Here is a 24,326-nt window from a genome sequence, read left to right on the forward strand (position 1 = left end):
TGTCATGGTATAATAGGTTGAAAAATTGTGTACATGAGCTGCTGCTTCTTGCTTGCTCTCTGATGTCTGAAAACCTGCAATTTGCTTCATCATTTTTTTGTTTGTTGACTGATTGACCAATGCATATGTATTTTAGTTGTTTCTTTTTGTTGACTTGGTGCCACTACCAAAGACATTTGCATTAAAAAAGATGTGTTGTATGCAACTTTATGTAATCAGTTTTAGAAGATGTATTTGAATGCATAATGATTTGATGTTCAAATAATTTATTATTAGGAACCGTAAACCGGCAAGAACCGAATCGAAACCGGTGTAGACCGAACCGTAAAGTTCTAGTAATAAATTTAAGTGAAACCGCACCGAATCGAACCGTTAATATATTTCGGTTTCGGTTCCAATTTAGGGGTGGAACCGTACCGAACCGCACCGTGCCCACCCCTAGCTGTGGTTGAGAATAAGCTTATTTTGCTGCTTCACATTTTCAGCTTTTTTCCATCCAAAACTGTAAAAATAAGCTGTTTTTAAATGTTTACCAAACACGTTTTTGAGCTCAGCTTTTTTTTATATCCACTTTTTATAAAAGCACCTTAGTATCAAACCAGTACTAAATGTGTTTGGTAAAACAAATAAAAAGTGTTTTAATAAAAAAAAAAAAAAAAAACTGTTGTCAGTGAAAGTAGAAAAGCAGAAACATGATCTACCATGCTTCTAAAAACGGTTTTTTTTCCAAAGCATAGTAATAAATGCTCATTTAATGAAGTTTTCAAATGACAAGTAAACCCCCACATGTTTTACAAAATTACAATTTTTGCCCCTAATTATTGTCATTAACAATTATTATATCACATTTAAATACTATATCTTTTTGGGTATTTAACATATTAAAAAACAATTTATATAAAAACTTACCAAACATTCAAACACTGTTATATATATATATATATATATATATATATATTTTTTTTTTTTTTTTTTTATATTAAAAGCACTTTCACAGAAAAAGTTTACCAAACACTTACAACTTTATTTAATAGCTGTTTATTCTCATAATACAGTAGAAATAGTTTTTTTAAAAAGCATAGTAATACCAAACTAGCAACGTTCATGCTTGACCTTTTTTTATTTATGTTGTGACAAAAAACCTATGGGTAATGCTAACGAGACTAAATGTGTAGATTAAATTTTGTAAACTAAATGATATAGAAGTTGATGATTGGATTATTACTTACTTACATGTTGATTAATGTGTTTGTTTCTTATAAGTGACATATCGTTTAGTTTGTAAATTTACTCTACAAATTTAGTCTACCTAGCATTACTTAAAATCTATTATTTACGAGAAATGCTAAGAAGACTCTCTTAAAAGTCAGACTTTCCATATACTCTCTGTCACCTCATGTTTTTGGTACAATGTTTTATAATGTTAGCACGAGAATTAATGTTAAATTGTGAGTGATATAGAGTTCATGAAGAGTCCCTCCTTGAGAAAATCTCCTTAGCATTTCTCATTATTTATAAGAATAAGTTTACTTCATAATTTTATGGTTTAAAGTTATTAATATTGTAACCATTTAGTACATGATGTATGATGTGGTTAATCATAAAATGCTTAGTGACATAAGCAGTGACTTCTCACGTATAAACAACACTAGCCTTCATGCACATGCTCACACGTGTGCATAAGGTATTTTTTGAATCACGGCATGCTACGCGCGATTTACACTTTTTAAGTGTATTTATATGCGTAAATTGACAAAAGGAAAGTCAAATATTTGAAGTAAATGAATAATCTTACTAGAAGAAACCCCTCACAAATTAATTAAAACAACTGAATTTACATAATAAAATCAGTCTCTATAGAATTTACATTAAGAATAGAGAAAATAATATTTAATAAGTAATTGATTGAATCACATTATTGCTAGCCCATTGTGAGGCTAAACCCACCCCTCCTCTTTAGTGTAGATAATATCGTTTGTTAAAAAAAACAATCATTTGATAACTAATTTAATCACATTATTATCCGCGTGCAAAAAACATTTTTTATAACCGGCATTACACGCCTCTTAAGATGTTTTGAACGTGTTTAAAAATAGAGAAATTGAATCACATTATGGCTAGCCTATTGTGAGGTACTATTTTTTGTTTTTTTTGTTTTTTTAAAAGCACAAAAAATTAATTATTAAAAAAAGCATTGTTAAAATGATGAAAATGTCTCTGACTTATTTGATGCATTATTTTGGGATGTCTTTGAATATTTTTATCTTGGGGGCATTTTTGTTCAAATAATTTTTGAGTTTGGTAACACCAAAAATACTGTTTACCTTTTGTGTTGGTTTTATATATAAGATATTATTTTGTAATATTTCCAATATAATACTCTATCTCCAATGGTTATAATCGGACCACACACAAAAAAAATGCCCTACTTATATGATTTAATGTATATGACTCATAAAATGACACATCTATTGAAATAACAGATACAAACCTTGCAAAAATTAATCTACATGATACACGTCTTATAAGCTGGCGACACGAGAAAATAATTTTATGTAGAAACCCTTGCATACTTTCTCAGTTTCTCTCTCTGCAAACACCTCCTGAACCTTCTAGGTCACAAAGCAACTTTTGCTTATAGATTCCAGACAGAGGGGACTGGTTTTTCCCCCTGAAATCATACTTCTGTCTGCAGAATAAATTTGGCTTCTCTTTTTTATCTAATAAACTGTATTAAGACATTTAATGTATCAGATTGTATTTTTTGCACATTAATTTTTTTTTTCCTACCGCATAATAAAGTTGGGCATCTCTCCTATATCCAATCAATTGTAGTATGATACTTGGCGTACCAAATCGTGTTATCTGTAAACTGAAACATCTCTTCTAGTTCTGTGCTATTTATAATCAACAAATAGGAAACTTCTATGCAAAATACCTCGATGCAGCTAAAAATAAAATTATTTAATATAAGTTGTGATTTATTTTGTGAGACGAGAATTGTGTAAATTTTTACTTTATTCAATAATTATCGCCTGATCTGATGTAGATTTGTCTCTTTACGCTGGCGATGTTGTGCATCTCGGCCTTGAGAGGCTGATTTCTTCAGATCTTGCTTGCCAAGAAGTCAAATCGGTCAAGATTGATATGTAGTATCTTGGTTTTTTTTTTTGACCAAGTGTCGGATGGCTTTCATCGTTTCATTTTAAATGTTGTTGGAACCCTCCTCTTTGGGGTGTTGTTATATTTTAAGTCTTGTAATTTGGCCATTTTTGTTAATCAAATTGACTCTGGCTTCAGGAAAAAAAAAAAAAAAAAAAAAAAAAATGTCCAAAAATTTATTGTTCTCTCATTTTTCAAACCCATGTAAATTTGTGCGCAACGGATATTTTACCCCTTTAACGTAAGTTTCCACCTGAACTTTAAATTTTTTGACCAAAACGCTGGTGAAACGGAAAAATACATTCATGTCCAAAATTCATTGTTTTCCCTCTGTCCATGTAATTTCTAGCATATAACGAATATCATCATGTAATATAAGTTTCAACCTGACACCTATTTTAAAATTGTTGACCAAACGTGATACACACGTTGTAAGCTAGCAACACAAGTAGATATTTTCATTCCAACAATTCATTGCTTTCTCTCTCGTCTCTGAGATTTTAAGAGCCCTATGGGAAATTTGTAAAAGGGACTCTCTTTAAGATAGTTTTAAGTTTTAAAAAAGTATGACAATGTATTGATACTAGAAAACATTCACTTAAATTAAAACAAAACCACTTAATACTACGATCAAGTGGTATTCATCTTCACTTGTATGTGAGAGGTCTTATGTTCAATTCTTGTCAAAGGCGAATTTGAACCACATTATTGTTAGCCTATTGTGAGACTTAGCCCACTCCCTCATCCTCTGAACGTAGATAATATCGTTTATTCAACAAAAAAAAAAAAAAAATCAAAACAAACTTTAGCACTCACTGATTGCATGTTTTTAAATGTCCTTAATGATAAGTAAAAAGAGCTACAAACAATAACCTTCACTAAATAATCAAAAGCAGTTTTATCTTAAACAGCCAAACATGAAAAAAAAAAAAAAAAAATTAGACCTCTAACTTTAAAGTTCAATTGAATATATAACATTGTTATGTTATAAAATTAAGAAACTGTCGCTTTTCAGGATGTTATTATTGACACTCAAAAAATCTTATTGTACTCCAAGTTCTTATGTTTAAAAAGAAAGAAAAAAATACTCTTATGAAAAATGCACAATACAAGTTTAAAGTGCTAACAAAAGCAATTTTTAAATATAGAACATTATTACATAATGTTAAATGACAAAAGTTTAGAGGCTCCTTCAAATTTGGGGCCTTGTGCAATTGCACATTTCACTTCCCCTCAATGCCCCCTCTGTTTCTCTCTATCTCTCCCATGTGATTTTTAACGTAACAGATAATACAATTTAACGTAAACTTTGACCTGATACCCATTTTAAAATTGTCGACTAAAACATGATATTGGCGAAATGAAAAAATCCTTATCCAGTAGGTATTTATTTATTACCATCAATCACCATATCACAAAAACTCTTTGAATAGGAAAAACATATCTATCTCTTGTATTTCTTTTATTAGGACATCTATCTCTTGTATTTCTTTTATTAGGACTATTAGGACATCTATATCTTGTATTTCTTTTATTAGGACATTGGAGCACCGAAATGTCACATCCCAAAAACAAAACTACCAATTGCCCATTGAAACAGCAGCCCATAGTATATTACGCGCACACACACACACACACATAACATTGTGATGTAGTCCAATATGATGTCCAATCCACTCCACAAATATTAAACATTTCCTTTCAATTTTTTTCTGAACATTCTTGATTCTGATCTTCTCCAAAATCCAACATAAATACACAAAAGATATAAAGCAAAAGACATTGCTGAAGAGAGGCAGAGAGAGGAGAGAGAGGAGAGAGATGCAGAGCTATCGATTAGCAATCTCAGGAACAGGAAGCGATTCCTGCTTTCACATCCCAACAACCCACACAACCATCCCTACCAACATACCCATACCCAACCCCAAACCCAGCTTCCTCTTCCCCAAATCGGTTTCCTCCTTCCGGAACCGGTCCGGGCCCCTCAGGCTCAAAGCGAAGGCCGCCATCAACGATGGGTGGGTGGCAGAGCACAAGGAGCTCACCTTCTACGAGCTTCTGGGCATACCCGAATCCGGATCCGCGACCGAAATCAAGCAGGCGTATAAGCAGCTGGCCCGGAAGTACCATCCGGACGTGTCGCCTCCGGATCTGGTGGAGGAGTATACGGAGAAGTTTATCCGGCTTCAGGAGGCTTACGAGACCTTGTCTGATTCGAGAAGGAGAGCTTTGTATGATCAAGACATGGCCAGGGGTCTTCACCTTGCCTTCTCTGCAAGACGATACCAATCCGATGAGGTATATTTTTGGGTTTTTTTTTTCCTTTTAATCTTCTGATGATTTTGGTGTTAATTTAATTCGATCTTTCTTCAAATTATTGATATGGGTTTATGAAAATCTCTGAATCTTAAATGGGGTTTTTTTCAATTTCTAATCTTGGTGCTGTATTTGGTTTTTTGAGCTTTGATTCGGTGGGTATTACCGGCCTCTGTAATTGCAAGTATTTGCTGGGATTGGTTCTGGTTTCAGAAGCCATGGTTTTATATTCTTGGCTTTCTATTTTACATCAAATCTCCGGTGTCTAGTTTAAATTCGTCTTGTGCTTTGGCAGCCTCGTTCATTTCATAACAGTTGTTTTCGATGACGGTTTTGGTTTCAGGTTGTCTGAACCTTCCATACACGTTAATCTTCATGCCTCGATGATTAACGTATTTCGAAGGTTCAGACAACCGAGAAATCCAGAAATATATATTTCTGAGGCATGAAGATTAACATATATGGTAGTATAATATCAAAGGGAAATGGCCAAGATTAGCTCTTTGTTAGCCAATTGTTTTCCTATTCCGGAATGGCACTAAATTTCAATTTCGATTGTTTACAATTTCAGGGAGTGGAGGATGTCGGCAGCTGGAGGAATCGATGGCAAAGTCAGCTTTCTGAGTTGAAGAGAAGAAGCATGAACAAGGATGCTGCTACAAGAGAAGAACATATGTCATGGGGAGCTCGAATGCGCCGGCAAAGAGAAGGATCGTCCGATCAACTATAAAATAGGTCCTCCGGTGTTCTATGTATGTCTGCAGATGTATCTTTCCTACCTTCTTAGTCATGGTTGACATTGACAGAGGGAACTCAAGCTTCCATTTAGTTACCATATTTACGCTAGCCAAGCAAGGCAAGTATTTCAATATGCTAAACAGATGGAAGATTAAAACAGAAATTTGCATAGATGTAATCCCTGTCCGTGACAATCATAATTAGAGGCAACATATAATGTACATAAGGTTTTGTTAGACTTTGTTACCTGATTAAACATTACTGCCAACTCTGACTTAGTACCATGTGAGCTTGAATTATTCCCAATTGAAATAGTATTCAATGAGGTGGAGGAGAATTCTTCTCATCTGAATACAAGATGAGAACATTGGAGGAATCGACCTTCAATTTTGGTCAGAGCTTTGGTCTCTCAAAAAAAAAAAATCGTGGTATTCGTGGCGGAACTTCAATTCACTTTTCTTCTCTTTAAACTCTTTATTTTGGAAGGCAGAACTTCAATTCACATTTTGTCTCTTTAAACTCTTTATTTAGGAAGGAAGTTTTAACTGTGTTAGCGAAAATGACTATTCTTTTATGTTATAACAAATTTAGGGGATACTTACGAATTTTTAATTAAGGGTAATATTAGGAAAATCAAATTTTATAAATTAAATGATATGGATGTTGTAAATTTAGTTTAAAAATTTGGTCTCCTATTATCTTTTAATTCAAGGACTAAAGTTTCTATTGGACCAAAGTTTAGACATCATTGCACTAAGTTTCAATGGCCAAGTGGGCATATGTATATGAATAGTACTTGCTGGTAACTCTTCGTGGCCGAGATGATCTTTTAAAACTCTTGATTTTTGTACAAATAATCTTCACTGTATAAAAAATTAGTTATAATTATGAAAATTATTATTGACATTTCATAAATCTCATTCTACATTTTAAATTTTCTATATTTGAAAAGAAAAATACATTTACGATGAGTTTATATTGAAATTTTTAAAGTGCTATCTTATGTGAATTGCCACAATGAGTTGTTGAGTAGAAAGTAGCCAAGTACTATTCCGTATGGATAAACCTTAAAGCTGCAACTTGCCAAATTGATTAACTTTACAACTTGCCGAATAAAATAAGATGTTTAACATTATCTGGTAGAGTATGAGGTTTGGCTCTCTACGGTCACGATTTGTTGGGAAGGTGGTTGCGGGATGGGTTATTGCGGAAGGTTGTAATGTATCCACATTCGGTGTTGTTTGCTTTCATATACATCTCTTTTAATACTTGAGTTTTGTTAAAATTTCTATTGTAACCGATATTATCTTTTAAGGTAAGCTCTATTTGACATTTACTTTAAAAATATTGATTAAAACGTGATACAGATCTTGTAAACTCGTGACACAGAAAAATACTTTCATGTTCATAAATTTATTGTTCTTTCTATCTCTCCTCATATGATATATAACAAAACGGATATTACCCTTTAACATAAGGTTCCACTTTGACACTTATTTTAAAAGTTTTGACAATACATGGTACACATCTTGTAAGCTATGTCCAAAAATTTATTGTTTTCTAACGTAACGGATATCACCATTTACATAACCTTCGATCTGATATTTAGAAGTATTGACAAAACTAGTACACACCTTGTAAGTTGTCAACACGGGAAAATACTTTCATGTAAAAAAATTTATGGTTTTTCTTATCTTTTTTTTTTCTTTTTTTGGGGGTAAAAAGGTAACTATCACCACAAGAACAAGCAAACTTACAAACGATACAAACAAAGGTCCAAACACAAAAGTACATATACAAACAAAATGGACCAGCCACGTAAACCAAAGCAAAGCCCAACCACCAACAACATGGGCCCAAAACAATAAAACCTAAAGCAAGCCGAGAAACCCGAGAATTCGGCAGCCGCCACCGCTACAACAGTATTCCAAGATTCGCCCAATTCCACACCTCCAATCGCACGCCAACTCGTCGATCAGAGCATCCAACCCCAAGCATCACCTGGTACGTAGCCTCCATGGAAGAAATCAAGCAACCAGAAGAAGAATTTCGGCTACCAGAAGAAAGAAGCCCGTAGAGGTCCATGAGTGTAACATTCCGAAATTTCTAATTCGGAAGCTAATTACTAAGATCGGCCCAAAAATTATTTCGAAAGATAATCACCAAATTCATTTTCTTAGATAATTTTCAATAAAAAATTATCTCAATTATTTTATTATGGCTGCATCTAACCTCTTTAGACTGCCTACGTACCCTATGAAGGGATCAAGCCTTTCGTATTTCACAAATTCAATTTCTAAATCATTTCCGAAAATCATTCAAGTGACTAACAATCACTAACTGGGTTCAAACAAGTGAATCATACCAAATGCATATCATATATGGTTTCAAAATATCGAAATACTCATGAAATGGTAGTGTTGGCTCACTGGCCATGTGCCACTGCACATGCCGCCGCGTGTGGCAGTTTCCTGCGAACGGAAACCCTAAATTCCGACAAACCCTAAAAATTACCAAATTTTACAGGGTTGTAGAACACAACAAGGGGAAGAACTTTTATACCTGGGTCGAAGCCTAGTTCGGCCGAGAAGTGGCCGGAATACCTCTCAAACCGCCGTAAACCCCGATTTGGGTAGTTGTTGATTCGCCACCAAAATGAACTCCGCCACCTCATCCAAGGCTTGGGCCTTGCTCATGGGGTTGAGATGAGTCTTTTGGTGGTGGTCATCGACGATGAAGCTCGTCAAAGCCACTGGAAAAAGATTAAATCCGCCGGATGCACCCGTAGGTTTTTGGCTTCAATTTGTAAATTTAGGTTTGAAACCTAGAATTCTAACACCATAGGGATGTTGGGATTGATGAGAGCTTTCCATAGACACCAGAATCACCTTGAACGGATGTCAGATGGAGGAGTTAGAGACGGGTCAAGGAACTGGGTTAGGTCGGGTTGTATAGATCCAAAAGGATCCGATGCTTCCTTACCTCCCTCCTTTCTCTCCCTTCTTCCTCTACCGATTGGTTATCCTTCCCCTTCATTTTCTCTCCTGTATCCCTCATTTTCCTTCTCTCTTCATCACAGCCACACACATGACACTTCCATTTCTCTAGAAAATTTGGAGCCATCCAATTTAATAATGGCAAAATAACTATTTTGCCCTCAACTTCAATCGTTAATAACTCATTCGTTATAACACCGTTTCATGAACGGTTTTCACCTATACTCTCGTGGAATCGTCCTCTATCCCAATGTTGTCAAGAAATACGATAAAATATACAAGGATAAAATACGTCCTCATAAAATTAGGTTTAGTCAACGAGAGACATTTTCATCTTTTCACTTTTTGATAAAATTTTCCACACAATCATATATTTTTAAACTTTTTAGGGTATTACATTCGACCCTCATTAATATATATATATATATATCTCACATATATATATATATATATATATATATATATATGTGTGTGTGTGTGTGTGTGTGTGTGTATTACATGAATGTCACTTATTCACAAAAATTATAAAATAATGCAACCACAATGCATATCATAATTCACATAAATGCCTTACTTATGAATAATGCAATATCAATGCAAATCATAATTCTCATAGAACTTTGTTCACAAACTTTATGAAATAATGCATTTGAATTGCATGTCATATTTTACAACAATAAGAATTCAAGAATATTCCACACACGTCAGTGATTCGCAATAGACATGCATTTCACATAAATGCCTCATTATTCATAGGAATTATTAAATAATGCAATCTCAATGCTAATCATAATTCACACCAACATAAACTCGAGAATATTGCATATTGTAAAGCATGATCATTCGCTCTAATACCAATTTGTAACGTCCCGAAATTTCTAATTTGGAAGCTAATTACTAAGATGGGCCCAAAAATTATTTTGGAAGATAATCACCAAATTCCTTTTCTTAGATAATTTTCAATAAAAATTTATCTTAGTTATTTTATTATGGCTGCATCTAACCTCGTTAAACTGCCTACGTACCCTTCAAAAGGATCAAGCCATTCATAATTCACAAATTCAATTTCTAAATCATTTCCGAAAATCATTCAAGTGACTAACAATCACTAACTAGGGTCAAACAAGTGAACCATACCAAATGCATACCAAATATGGTTTAAGAATATCGAAATACGCATAAAATGGTAGTGTCGGCTTACTGGCCACGTGTAACATCCCACATCGCCTAGGGGAATGGATCATGTAAGCCTTATATGTATATTCCCATCTCTACCTAGTACGAGGTTTTTTGGGAGCTCACTGGCTTTGGAGTTCATCAGAATTCAGAAGTTAAGCGAGTTCGAGCGAGAGCAATCCCAGGATGGGTGACCTATTAGGAAGTTCTCGTATGAGTTCTCAGAAACAAAATCGTGAGGGCGTGGTCGGGGCCTAAAGCGGACAATATCGTGCTACGGTGGAGTTGAGCCTGGGGTGTGGTGGGGGCCCGGGCTAGGATGTGAAACCACATGCCGTCACACACGCCGCTGCGCATGGCGGTTTCTAGCGAACAAAAACCACAAATTCCAACGAACTCTAAAAATTACCAAATTTTACAAGGTTGTAGAACATAACAAGGGGAAAAACTTTTATACCTGGGCTGAAGCCTAGTTTGGTCAGGAAGTGGCCGGAATACCCCTCGAACCGCCGTAAACCTCGATTTGGATAATTGTTGATTCGCCACCAAAACGAACTCCGCCGCCTCATCCAAGACTTGGAACTTGCTCCTGGGATTGAAAGGAGTCTTTTGGTGGTGGTCATCGATGGTTAAGCTCGCCGGAGTCATTGGAAAAAGATTAAAGCTGCTGAATGCACCCGTGGGTTTGTGGCTTCGATTTGTGAATTTGAGTTTCAAACCAAGAATTCTAACACCACAAGGATATTGGACTTGATGAGAGCTTTCCATAGAAATCGGAATCACCTCGAACGGATGTCAGATGGAGGAGTTAGAGAAGGGTCAAGGAACCAGGTCGAGTCGGGTTGTACATATCCAAAAGGATCCAGTGCTCCTTCACCTCCCTCATTTCTCTCCCTTCTTCCTCTGCCGATTGGTAATCCTTCCCCCTCATTTTCTCTCCCGTGTCCCTTATTTCCCTTTTCTCTTCATCAAAGCCACACACGTGGCACTCCCATTTCTCTAGAAAATCTGGAGCCATCCAATTTAATGGTAAAATAACTATTTTGCCCTCAACTTCAATCGTTAAGAACTCATTCGTTATTGCACCGTTTTACGAATGGTTTTCACCTACACGCTCATGGAATCGTCCTCTATCCCAATTTTGTCAAGAAATACAATAAAATATACGAGGATAAAATACGTCCTCATAAAATTATGTTTAGTCAATGAGAGACATTTTCATCTTTTCACTTTTTGATAAAATTTTCCATATAATCATATATTTTTAAATTTTTCAGGTTATTACAACGAGCAACACTTCCAGAAAAGGCAGACAACTAGAAAGTGGTGGAGTTGGGAACACCCGAGCCTGTGCAAGCACCGAAACTCTACACACCATCGCAGTGAAGCAAAATGACTGCAAATTGGAGTAAAGATGAACGAGGAGGAGGGACGCCAGTAGGAAAAGAAGAAAAGGGCAAAACAAAATAGAAAGCAGAGGAAAAACGATGCCGAAGGTAGGAAGAAGATACAAAGAAAGGAAGGAGAAAATGGCTAACCAACCCTAGCCAAAGCTAGGGTCGGCGCCCCCCTGATATGCATAGAATTGAAACCTCAGACAAAACTGAGAAAAACGCTCAAGCAGAGAAAGGCTTTCACAAAGGAGAGAATCTAACCTGGGTAATTAGTGGGCATTTTTCTCTCTATCTCTCTACATGTGCAAGTGCAACGGGTATCAACCTTTAATGCACGCTCCAATCCACTCCACAAATGTGTGTGTCTATATATATAAGCTTCATTCCTGCCTCTGACCTTCTCATTTCATTTTCTTTCTATATTTTTTTTTCTGAAACATTCTTGATTCTGATTTTCTCCAAAATCCAAAATAAAAACAAGAAACAAAAAAAAAAAAAAAAAAAAAAAAGCAAACACATTGCTAACCAAATGGATGATTAAGACTCTATTGCTTAAATGAACATGGTTGCTAATCTGACTCAGTAACATGTGAGTTGTGACAAATATTAAAAACATAGAATAAAATTGCTTTAATCATTGTTCTGAAATGCAGGGGAAACCCAAGTGTTGCCTTATTAACATAATGTTTAAAGACTTTGAGTTTTGAATTAAATAATAGTACTTGCACTCCCGTTTACTTATTTTTCTCTAAAGTGGTTAGATGTGAGGGGCATGTTGAATAAAGCAAAAAGTCTTATATTAGTTATCTCATAAAACAAACACAACTTATATCAAATTGTCCAACTTTTAATTGCAATGAGAGGCCCTTTGCATAAAAACCTAACACCTATTAATTGCACAAATGCTTAAGTGCAGAAATATTGATGCCATTATTAGTGGACCGTACCCCATCTCTCTGAAACTTTTTAACATTTTACCCAAATGAAAAGAAAAATGGCTTTAAGGTCTGGCTCTGGTCGTACCAAACTAGAGAGAAATATATTGTGAAATCCGAAAAATTATATTCATATATTTTATTTTTCAAACTATAGGATTTGTATTTGATAAGAATGGAAACGTTTGCGTCACATACAACTTACAAGAACAACATTCAGAAGCCGAGTAGGCTCATATATACAGAGCAGATAACCTTAAAGCTGCAACCTGATGATTTGAGTAATATATTTACATTCATATCTTAGTTGATTTGAGTAACTTGACTAAGATGTGTGACACTATTTGGTACAACTCAAGCTTCGGCCCTACGGTCTTGATTTTTAAAGAAGGAGATGCCGGGATCGGTCATTGAAGAAGGTTATATTCATATTCATAGTCATGTTTGCTTTCATATCGATATCTTTTGCAATATGAATTGAATTTAGGGTAATGGATTCACTCTTTAAAGTAAGCTTCCACTTGACACTCATTTATAAGTGTTGATCAAAACGTAATTCATTACCTTGTTAGGTGTCAATATGGAAAAAAAAAAAAAAAAAAAAAAAAAACCAAACAAACAAACAAACAAACTTAATACTAATTTGTTTTTTTCACTTTTTATTCTTAATATATGAGATCAATTATAAAGAAGAAAGGAAAGGCGAACTGTTGGAAAGAAGGAAAGAAATATAGAAGAATAAAAACGAAAATTTTAAAGTCAAAACAAACTTGAGATAGTTTTTTATTTTTCTAAATTTAGTTTTCTTGCGCATCATTCTTGCATCATGTAATTTCTCCATATTTCAAGCACAAAACTAAAAAATAAATGCTTATCAAACATGCTCATAACATATTTAGTGTCGTCATATAACTTGTATTTATTTTTATTTTAAGAAAGGTAATAGATTAATTAAGTCAAGCTACATATAAGGCTTGGTCTACCAAATTAGTCTTACTCTCTAAATCCGCATAAGATGATGAGAAAGAACCAAGACCCTAGAAAATAAGTCATCAACTACAAAGTATGATACTTCTTTCCCACTCGAAGCGATTAGAAAATGGCTAACTCTCCGGTAAACCGACCCCCTATCCCCAGGACAACACAGTGACGGTGGGATCCACTGTCATCCTAGTTGGAAATCAGAATGCCCTCTCACCTCAAATTTTCAAAAACAAGTAGTGGATAGACTAGAGCAGTGACTCGTTAATTGTATTCTTCCAAATCTCCATTGAGAGAGTCTTTTGTTTCAAGTTGATTTCCAACTCGTCCAGAATAATAAAAAGAACAATCTGGCTAATTTATTTCTTCGTATATTTAGGGCTTATTTGGCCATGCAGGTTGCTATCCTCCTCATCACTGTCAGTGAGTCACCTTGGTTTTAGACCTTTCGAACCCAACCGCAAATTGACCTCTCTCATAACTCAGAAAATGATAGAAATTGAATTATTTGAAGGGTGTACCGAGGTGGGTATATATTCGATCGCATATTTTAATTTTCTTTTGTTTTTTGGTTGATTGATGGAAGCATTTTTTTTCTGACTCTTTTATTTATATTAATACCACCATCGACATATAACACATCAGAATTTGAACCTAGATCCTCTCCGGATCCTTAAAAACTGAACCTAAGGTTCAAATGATCCGGACCGTTGAAATTTGATCAAACGGCTACAAACAGGGAGCCCCTCTAAAAGTTATAAAAATTGTAGTCGTTAGATCAAATTTCAACAATTTGTCAGGTGTGGGGCTTTATCATAAAAACCTCGGTATTAGTTGGAGTGGAGTTAGGATATTTAAATTCTTCTTTTCTTAATGATATGTGGAATATTTCAACAGATCACTACTTAGTTTAGTTTGTTTTTGGTTTACGGTTATAATGTAGAGAAAGGGCTTTAGTTAATTGGATATGAAAGCGAGTTTAATCAATTTCAATTTTACGTACTTTTTAAAATAAATTTAGGTGATTCCTATTCCTATAATATAGATAATATGAATGAACCGTATAGTTGTCACACTGCTTATGGTTCAATCAATTTACTCATCTTAAAATTACAACGAAAAGAGGTGCGTCACGTGTAAAAAAAGTGTGCATAAATTAATCCTCAAATTATATCCTAGGTCCATCACATATCATCTCATCGTGTACCCATTTTATAAATTCAAACTTGCTAGGTCAACAGGAAATTCATCACTGTTGTAGAGACGTCGACAGAGAATAGTGTTGCTCATCTCTAGCTGCTTTTGCTTATGCTGAAGAGTGTATGTCTTCTTTTCATTCTATTTATTTATTTATTAGGAGGGTCCTCTAGGGCTCAGGAATTGTAATTTGAAGGTGTGTTTGTGTCTAGGTTTTCGATTGGTAAAGTTGTACAGTTTGATGATCACAAAGCATAAAATTAACAAAGTACTTTTAGGGAAGTGATCCTTTACCACAGTGATGGAATTGAACTCTTGCATGACAGCGTGAGTTCTAATCTCGTCAGTGATTAATCTAAAAAGACTCTTGGGATACTTCCTAAGGTAGGTAGGACATAATTTTCATGTCACATTATTCCTCAGTTATAATTTAATGATGGTCTCAAAGCTTTAATAAAAAGTAATACGTGAGAGATTATCATCTCGAAATAGTTATCATGTTGTACATTATATTATAAGTAAACGACATGGTTGATATTTTTCACTTATAAAATATATTAATAAAAAAAAAAACACACGTTACAATATAAGTGAGATGAAAACACAATGCCACAGTGTTCGGAATAAAAAAAAAAATTGCCCAAATAAAGATTCATTGAAAATAAACAACAGGAACCCTAGAGCTCAATTATTTTTCTTACATATTTTCTCAACTTTTTAAGCGGTTGGCTAATCTGATTCAAACCCTCAAACATATGGGGCAAGCCCTAGAGTTCAATTATTTGCACACCAAACCCTAACTACCGCCCATGCGAAACCCTAACTACCACCCATGCCCTAACTCATTCGAGCTCATTACCAAACAGCAGATCATTTTTCCTCAACTCAGATTTGACCCCAAACACTTCTTTCTCTGGCAGAATAACACTCACCACTCTTCCTCCATCACCAAACTCTTTAGCCCCAGCAGCCAGCAACAAAACAGCTCCTTCATCACCAACACCTTGTATGTTATAATGCACGCAAACCGGCTTATGTCCCTTCACTTCCAACCCATAAAAATCGACATCTTCCCAGTTCACAAACGTCAAGTTGGCTCCATACACAACAAAATCAGCTACTCCATTCTCATTCTCCATGGCCTCTTCGATTCGTGTTTTCTCGTTCTCGCTGGCTTGCTTGGCTAGCAAGTTTACTAGTTCTTTCGGATCCATATCCGAAACCCTAAAATCTGCCTCAACAGTGCTTATAGTCTGACTGTTGCCGTATTCACCTTTTGTTCTCTTATTTGTGTCGTTTTTGCAAATTGTCACCAATTTCGGCTGTGGCCCTTCTCTAACTGTGGCTATGCATTTCCAAATTAGGGCACAAATAAGTTCAAAAATTGGAATTTGGTCACTTTGAATTGGACCTAATATCTTGACTTGTAAGTTGTTTAGCTGCGTGGCAGTTACAGGGAACGAGAATGTTTCCATCTTGCATTTATTGGGACTTATCCAATAGTCCCCAACCGAGTCCACGTGTCTGATGGAGAGTGGTGGTGGTGATGGATTTTTTGCAAGTTTTTGTTGAACATTTGTGTTCGGTTTTGCATAATTTGGTAGCCTGCTGGGCTCCAGGCCAGACATGACTTGCCCTAAGCCGTTGATGAAATCTGATGCTGCAAATGCATCTCCGAGGGCATGAGACCAGCTGAGGCCTATTGACATTCCTCCACATTTGAAATAAGTAACCTGCAGAAAATAAAGCATTATACCTAAAAATATTGTTTTAAAAATTTTCACCTAGCGCTACTTAGGCTCTAAACGGCTGGTCACCGTCCTGATTAATTCCTAAGCGTTTGAATATCAAGAAAAGACGGCTAGACTTGCTTAGGCGTCCGCCTAGCCTGCCTAAGCACCTGCCTAAACTGCTTAGACCCGTTTAGGCACCCACTTAGATTGGGACTCTCACCTAAATAAGAAATCGACAACTTTCATTTTGCATTTTATTTTTTTCAAAAAAATATAAGAGACTTGTTGAATAACTGGTCATACACTCATGATAGCTTGTTCCTCGTATTTTTAATATGTTTTAATACTTTATAATCTATATATTATTTTATTGTAATTTATGTATCTCAATACAATTATATATTTTTTAAATATAAAAGATACTTATTTATATAATATATGATAAAACTGACTTGCCTAGATCCCACCTAACTGCCTAGATGCTAGATCCAACTCCCCGCCCGGCTAATGCCCTTTCAAACCTTGCCTAAAAATACCCAAAGGTTGGTTTGTCCTTTAGCTTTTAAGATGTTGCATGCCAAGTCATCATAAGGCAATCAATCAAACTTAATGCCCAATATTAATGACTATTAGATTGGGAACATTAGCGTCTCTTAGAACTTGCCTAAAAATATCAAAAGGTTGGGTGGTACTTTAGCTTTTAAGAGTGTTGTATGCCAAGTCATCTTAAGCTAATCAATCAAATTTAATGCCCAATATTAATGACCATTAGATTGGGAATATCTTTTAGAACTTGCCTAAAAATACCTAAAGGTTGGGTGGTCCTTTAGCTTTTCAGAGTATGCATGTTGTCATAAGTATTATAGTATGGTAGTATTCTTCTTTATTAAGAAATGAAAGACTTTAGGTTCGAATCTCATGAATGACGAATTCAATACCAAATTAAGTTGTTCATTGTGTGGGTTAAAAAAAAAAAAACCCAATATTAATGACTATTAGATTGGGAACATGACCAGTTCGTCCAGCTTGTCTTTTGGTTTTTTACTTGGTTAGAAGAGATTCTAGATTTGATCATGCAACATTAATATAAATTTGTAATGTTAAGTTATAACTCATTATGTCTTGTCCTTCAGGTTAAACGGCCGAAGATTTTTTCTTTTTTTTTTTTCGCAAAATTTGTAAGGAGTTTGATGTTAAGCTAAAAATAGCACGAATAATAAAACTAATCTACTCTCAAATACTTCAATCACAATAATCATATAGAAAAAGGGAAGTAACTTTTTTTTCTCAACTTGTAACAAATTACTGCCAACTTTTTAAAGTCTGGATATTCTTTGATTTAAAAAATAAATAAAAATTTTACCTGGAAGAGAACAACTGGAGAGAAGAATAGTTCAGGGCCAATGATTTGGTTAGAAGCAAGCAGCTTCTGAAGAGAACAGTCCAACCCTAGCCATTCATCGATGGTTTTATCACACTGCGCTTCAATATACCTCACACCGCAATCGTTACACTTCAGATAGGGCCGGCCGGATTCGGATCTCCGAAACCGGCCGCATGTCTGGTAGCTGACACATAACCATGTGAACATAGCTTCCTTTATGCGGTTAGTGGTCAGGCCTTGAGCCGCCTGGCTATCAAAGAAGTAGACTCCTCTAAGGTAGTGAAGCTTCATAGCCAAGTCTATGCCACTCGGGTTATGAACCACGTCCGAACCGGTAACCCTGGCTGGCCCGACCGATGAAAGCTTGATGCCATAGACCAAGTTTTCTTGACTGGCTAAGACCATGGTGGAGAAATGAGAGGTTGTTTGAGTGTTTAGGTTGGTGCCTAAGATTATGGTGTAGTTTGTAAATATATATGTGAAGGCGAGCGGTTGAGAAAGTTCAATGAGCAGTTGAGAAAGTTACTTGACCTCTATTGTAGGTGAAATGTCAATTCAGAAGAACAGCTAAGCGGCCTTCATTAAATTTCATCGGCCCAAACCTAGAAATAGAGCAAAAATAGTTGCATTTTCGTGTAATAAAAATGGTATATTTAAAAAGAAAACTAATGAAAAGGATTTGAAAATTTTGAGTTTTAATAAGGACAAAATAAAAGGTAAAGTGAATAGTACCAGGATTGACCTTTTTAGTATAAAAATGTGATTTTTCGTTAAAGTAAACAGTACCGTGAACTTTTCGTTAAAAATCTCATATTTAAAGGGTAATGCTTCTTATTCCATTATCAAGTCCTTGTTCTAAGTTATGATCGCAAACCTCTAATATCACCGTACAAAAAGAACACTATTTGGCTGCTACAAGTTCAGCAAGTAGTGGCTCTTGCTTCTATCCAATTATAAATAAACATGTATCCAGCCTGTGTTTACAATTTCAATTATTTTAGATACGTGTTCATTTGTGATTGAGTAGAAGCAGGAGCTGCTGTTGAATAGCCAAGTAGTGTTCTAAAATGAACTTGTTCCATTTTGAATATTTTCTTAATAAAAAAAAAAGATCAGTATTATTTAATTTAAACATTGTTAGCGTGATGCAATCACATTAAAGTCTAATATCTTACAGTTGTAGTATAACATGATGTTTACAAGGTAAAATCCAATTATTTTTTTTTTTATGATTTTTTTTTTAATCCAAAATGGTCTTTAAGATTGGCATAAGTCCTCACTTTGGTCCCTGACAGTCAAAATCGATAGACGTCGTCCTTGAGTTTGTCCATTATATGAAAAATCTGACAATATCCTCATTAAGTAGAGGGGTTGGTTTGACAAAACTACTCTTGAAAAGGTTGTCACATAGTTGTTCACGTGACAATTTGACGATAATATTGATAATTTTTTCGCAGAATGATCAAAATGATTTACAGTGGACAAATATAGGAACTACTTCTATCAATTTTCATTGTCAGTGACTAAAATGGTGAGTTATATTAATCTCAATGACCATTTAGATAAAAGAAAAAATAAATTAAAACTAGGAGCATGTTTAATAATTATTTAGTGTTTTTTTTAGGCTTATTGTTTGGAATGCCTCGTGAACTAATTTACAACAGTTACTTTACATTCTGAAACTCTATATTCTTTTTGGACTAGAATTTTCTTCCCTCATTTTTCCATGCCCTTTCATCATCTCCTCTCACATTCTCTATTTTATCTTTCTCTTTCTATAAAAAAATTAATATAAGATGTTGACGTGATTTAACCATGACCGTTCAAATAGGAACAAAGGAAATGGAAAGGAAAAAAAAAAAGGAGAAAATCCTATTCCATTCTTTTTACCTCACTAACGCCTAAACCTGCAACCATTTCTACTTTTCCTCCCTTCCATAACTCTTAATGAGGGGCAAAATGACTTGTTTACTCTTAGAAGTTTACTCTTAGATGTTTTTCACGTAGACAACACTTGACTAAGATGGAAGAAAGTTTGATGGACAATTCGAAAATCTAACAGTATAAGAAACTTAGCCAACTATATAAGCTCAGTGAGGTATTAGATAAAATATAAATATACTGCCAATGCCTTGCAAGTTCTAAGGAAAATTGGCGAATATTATCTCTAATTAAAAAAAAATAAAAAATTAAAAAATCAGTTGGATAGGAAACAAGCATATGCATGATTCCTCATGTTATTTTTATCACCTAAATATACACTAATTTGTACCATATGATATGGCTCATGATCTGACTCCCCACGTCAATTAAAAATAAATCCTTAATAAAAAAAAAATTTGAAATTAATCTGACCCCGATTTTTTCTTCTTATGTTTCTCCCATTCCTGCCTCCTCCTCCCTCTTCCGTCGCAGTCATGAGTCATGGCACCTAATTGCTTCTCAACGCTCCACTGATTTTTCAGTGAATTTAAGGAAATTCATTAGGGTCACTTTATTCAAGTGCACCTTTTTTGAAATTATTTATTTATTTATTTGTGAAATGAAAGCGTTGTATTATGGTGGTCGATTCATTATGTGACTTACTAATCCAAGTCTCCACCCTCGGAAAGAGATACTCTTCGAATACCTTCCATCTGAGTCTCATGACCCATAAATCCAGGTCGTTGAAATTTGATATAACGGCCACAAACATGAGGCCCCATTAAAAGTTCTAATAATTTTAGTCGTTAAATCAAATTTTAAAAGTCTGAATTGTATGATCATGAGGCTTAGGTGGAAGAGATGAGAGGATCCCTTTCCTCCACCCTCCACCCTCCACCAAAAACATGAAACCAATAAAAATATGGAAACACTGAACAGGGAAGAACAATAATTAGAGGCCAAACGAATTATGACTGAGTTTCTCTGCCTGATGACATCCAATTTGCCCTGCATATCTCTTGTCAAAACAGTTGCCCTTTTACTCTTTCCGAATGTATCTCTCTTGTCAAAACAGTTGCCCTTGTTCTCTTTCCGAAGTTGCCCTTGTACTCTTTCCGAATGTATCTCTCTTGTCAAAACAGTTGCCCTTGTACTCTTTCCGAATGTATCTCTCTTCACCATGACCCTCTTTCCTGGAACTCTCTCCTCGTCTGCAGTACAGTGTACTTGTTTTGTCTTTAACCGGGTCCCTATCTTTCTCCTTATCCTTCTTTTTGTCTCTTCCTTACTTTTATCTTTACTCTCTCTCTTCCCTTTGTCCTCTTTTCCTTTTTATGCTTCTTTTCTCTATGCTTCTCCTGTAATTATTGACGAGTTATAAAAGAATAACCGGTAAGGATATATAATCAAGGCAAACATATCTACTGATTTAATAGATATAAATAAATAAAGAGGCTTCAGGGAATCCGTACTGATTAAACACATAATAAGGACTGACTTGCGAGAAATGCCACGGAAAACAACCAAATCTAAACCTGAGTGAATTCTTTCAGTCTTTGGACAATATACTACTGATGTCTACTGATATGTCCACCGTCCAAACGTAACCCATACCCGTAAAGATCCTTGCTTTCCTTTTCGAAAGATCCCAAAAACCAGAAAAGAACAAAGGATAACAAATGTTCACAGTTTTCAAATAGTTTTGGCACTTAAACTATCAAATACATAGTTTTTGAAGAAATAAAACATTCTGTGAATAGTACACGAAACGTGAAATTAACCTACCATCACTCGCTTGAAGAAAAAAAAAACATTTTTTAGTTAATGGAAATTACAATTAAATGACATGTACAAAGCAGTGTCGCTAGTGCATCGGAAGCGCAAAATTGTACTACGCCAACAACAACCACCACCCACCAAATCATTGCAACGTGAGAACCACCATAAGATTGTTTCCTCACAAATAAAATGTCAGAACTTAAATAGGAGAAGAGAATACTAGCAAGACAGACAGTCAAGTACAAAGTAAGAACTTCAGGCTTATAAGATGGTGCAGAAATAAGATATACAATGGCAATCCGAAACCATAGTTCAAGACAAGCAAAACAGGAAAAACAACCAAAAAAGAAAAGCCGTTGTCACCAAGATAAAGGAGAAGCAATACAAGGAAACTTCTCTGGTTCATAGCTAACTTCCTACGCGGTGTCCAAAGCAGAATACAGATAACAATTATCTATACTCTCCAGTTTCCCAGTCATCAATCATATCCTACCATATAAAAAAAATTAGCAATCCAAACTTCAGGGAACAAAGAAAGGAGGATCAAGAGATCAAGACAAGCAAATAGGGAATGAGAAAACGGAAAAGAAAGGAAGATTGTACAACATGACAAAAGCCCAAATCACAAAGTAAAAAAGAAAAAACGACAAAAGACATTCTCCAAGAAAATGCAGGAAATTTAAGCATGTTGATTCCCAAAACAAATTCTATCCCAGAATCTCTCTGTTTCCTCACCCTAAATGTTTCGTTTTTCCAAGAAAATAAATAATTTTACTGCAACAAAGACTATAAAAGGTCAAGAGGACCACTAAAGGAAAATAGAAACGCATGAGGAAAACAAACCCCTCCTAAAATCTGAAAAATTAGCAGGCCTACAACATCATGGAATCCCCGCCAAATTAGTAGAGAACGGAATAAGTCTAAATTCATTAGAGACAGATGCCTAGAGAGCAGACCAAAAACTGGACCTTATCCCATAGCTCCTCGGCCCCCACATGTGCAACGGGTATCACTCTTTAACGCACGCTCCAATACGCTTCATTCCTGCCTCTGACCTTCTCATTTCATTTTCTTCCTATATTTTTTTCCTGAAACATTCTTGATTCTGAGTTTCTCCAAAATCCAAAATAAAAACAAGAAAAAAAAAGAAAGTAAACACATTGCTAACCAGATGGATGTTTAAAATAGAAATTGCAAAGATGTATCCCTGTCCGTGACAATCATAGTTCCAGGCAAGATATATATAATGTACGTAACTCGCAACGTTTTGTTAGATTATATATTTATTTCTTCTTAGACTGTGTTGCTTAAATGAACATGTTCACCAATCTGACTCAGTAACATGCGAGTTGTGACAAATATTAGAAATATAGAATAAAATTGTTTTAATCATTGTTTTGAAATGCGAGGGAAACACAAGTGTTGCCTTACTAACATAATGTTTAAAGACCTTGAGTTTTGAATTAAATAATAGTACTTGCACTCCCGTTTTCATTTTTTTTTTCTCTACCGTGGTTAGACGTGAGGGGAATGTTGAATAAAGCAAAAAGTTTTACGTTAGTTATTTTATAAAACAAATCACAACTTATATCAAATTGTCCAACTTTTAATTGCAACGAGAGGTCTTTTGCATAAAAACCTAACACCTTTTAATTGCACAGATGCTTAAGTGCAAAAATATTGATGCCATTATTAGTGGACCGTACCTCATCTCTCTGAAACTTTTTCAAATTTTTCCCAAATGAAAAGAAAAATGGTTTTGAGGTCTTTGGCTCTGATCGTAACAAACAAGAGAGAAATATATTGGGAAATCCGGAAAATTATATTCATGTATTTTATTTTTCAAACTATAGAATTTGTATTTGATAAGAATGGAAACATCTACATCACATACAACTAACAAGAACAACATTCAGATATAGATAACCTTAAAGCTGCAACTGAACAATTTGAGTAATATATTTACATTCATATCTTAGTCAATTTGAGTAACTTGACTAAGATGTGTGACACTATTTGGTACAACTTGAGTTGTGGCCCTACGGTCTTGATTTTTAAAGAAGGAGATGTCGGGATCGGTCATTGAAGAAGGTTATATTCATATTCGGTGTCATGTTTGATTTCATATCGATATCTTTTGCAATATAAATTGATTTTTAGGGTAACGGATTCGCTCTTAGAATTTGAACTCTCTCACAACTCAGAAAATGATAGAAATTGAATTACTTGAAGGGTGTACCGAAGTGGGTATATATTCGATCGCATATTTTAATTATTATTATTTTTTGGTTGATTGATGGAAGCATTTTTTTTCCGTCTCTTTTTTTTATATTAATACCACATATAAGACATCAGAATTTGAACTTAGATCTTTTTCGGATCCCCAAAAACTGAGCCTAAGGTTCAAATGATCTAGGCCGTTGAAATTTGATCCAACGACTTCAAACAGGGAGCCCCTCTAAAAGTTATAATAATTATAAGCCGTTGGATCAAATTTCAACGGCTCAGATCATTTGATCCTTAGGCTCAGTTTTTGTGATTCGGAGAGGATTTGGGTTCTCAAAATTTAATGTTATTGACCAAAATGTATTATAGTTTATATCGCATATATT

The 24,326-nt window shown here is 34.9% G+C and overlaps 2 protein-coding genes across 2 annotated transcripts; one reads left to right on the top strand and one right to left on the bottom strand.

Moving 5' to 3' along the window:
- The first annotated feature begins 4,874 nt into the window (after positions 1–4,874).
- Positions 4,875–6,484, top strand: LOC103938698 (chaperone protein dnaJ 20, chloroplastic). Its single transcript, XM_009348726.3, has 2 exons — positions 4,875–5,460; positions 6,050–6,484. The coding sequence occupies exons 1-2, from the start codon at positions 4,984–4,986 to the stop codon at positions 6,206–6,208; spliced, it is 636 nt and encodes a 211-aa protein (XP_009347001.2). The 5' UTR covers positions 4,875–4,983; the 3' UTR covers positions 6,209–6,484.
- A 9,047-nt stretch (positions 6,485–15,531) lies between these two features.
- Positions 15,532–18,467, bottom strand: LOC103938693 (protein ECERIFERUM 26-like). The gene is made up of 2 exons (XM_009348722.3): positions 17,992–18,467; positions 15,532–16,628 (listed from the first exon to the last, which is right to left on the bottom strand). The coding sequence occupies exons 1-2, from the start codon at positions 18,415–18,417 to the stop codon at positions 15,738–15,740; spliced, it is 1,317 nt and encodes a 438-aa protein (XP_009346997.1). The 5' UTR covers positions 18,418–18,467; the 3' UTR covers positions 15,532–15,737.
- Between the last annotated feature and the right edge of the window lie 5,859 nt (positions 18,468–24,326).

This window comes from the organism of the source record quoted next, unplaced genomic scaffold (assembly GCF_019419815.1).
Source record: "Pyrus x bretschneideri cultivar Hongxiangsu unplaced genomic scaffold, Pyrus_bretschneideri_v1 Contig14, whole genome shotgun sequence".
NCBI lineage: Eukaryota > Viridiplantae > Streptophyta > Magnoliopsida > Rosales > Rosaceae > Pyrus > Pyrus x bretschneideri.

Coding starts and splice junctions, on each gene's coding strand:
- LOC103938698 (XM_009348726.3), top strand. CDS start 4,984: ATGCAGAGCTATCGATTAGCAATCTCAGGAACAGGAAGCGATTCCTGC. Junction 5,461..6,049: donor GACGATACCAATCCGATGAG/GTATATTTTTGG, acceptor TTACAATTTCAG/GGAGTGGAGGATGTCGGCAG.
- LOC103938693 (XM_009348722.3), bottom strand. CDS start 18,417: ATGGTCTTAGCCAGTCAAGAAAACTTGGTCTATGGCATCAAGCTTTCA. Junction 16,629..17,991: donor CTCCAGTTGTTCTCTTCCAG/GTAAAATTTTTA, acceptor TATTTTCTGCAG/GTTACTTATTTCAAATGTGG.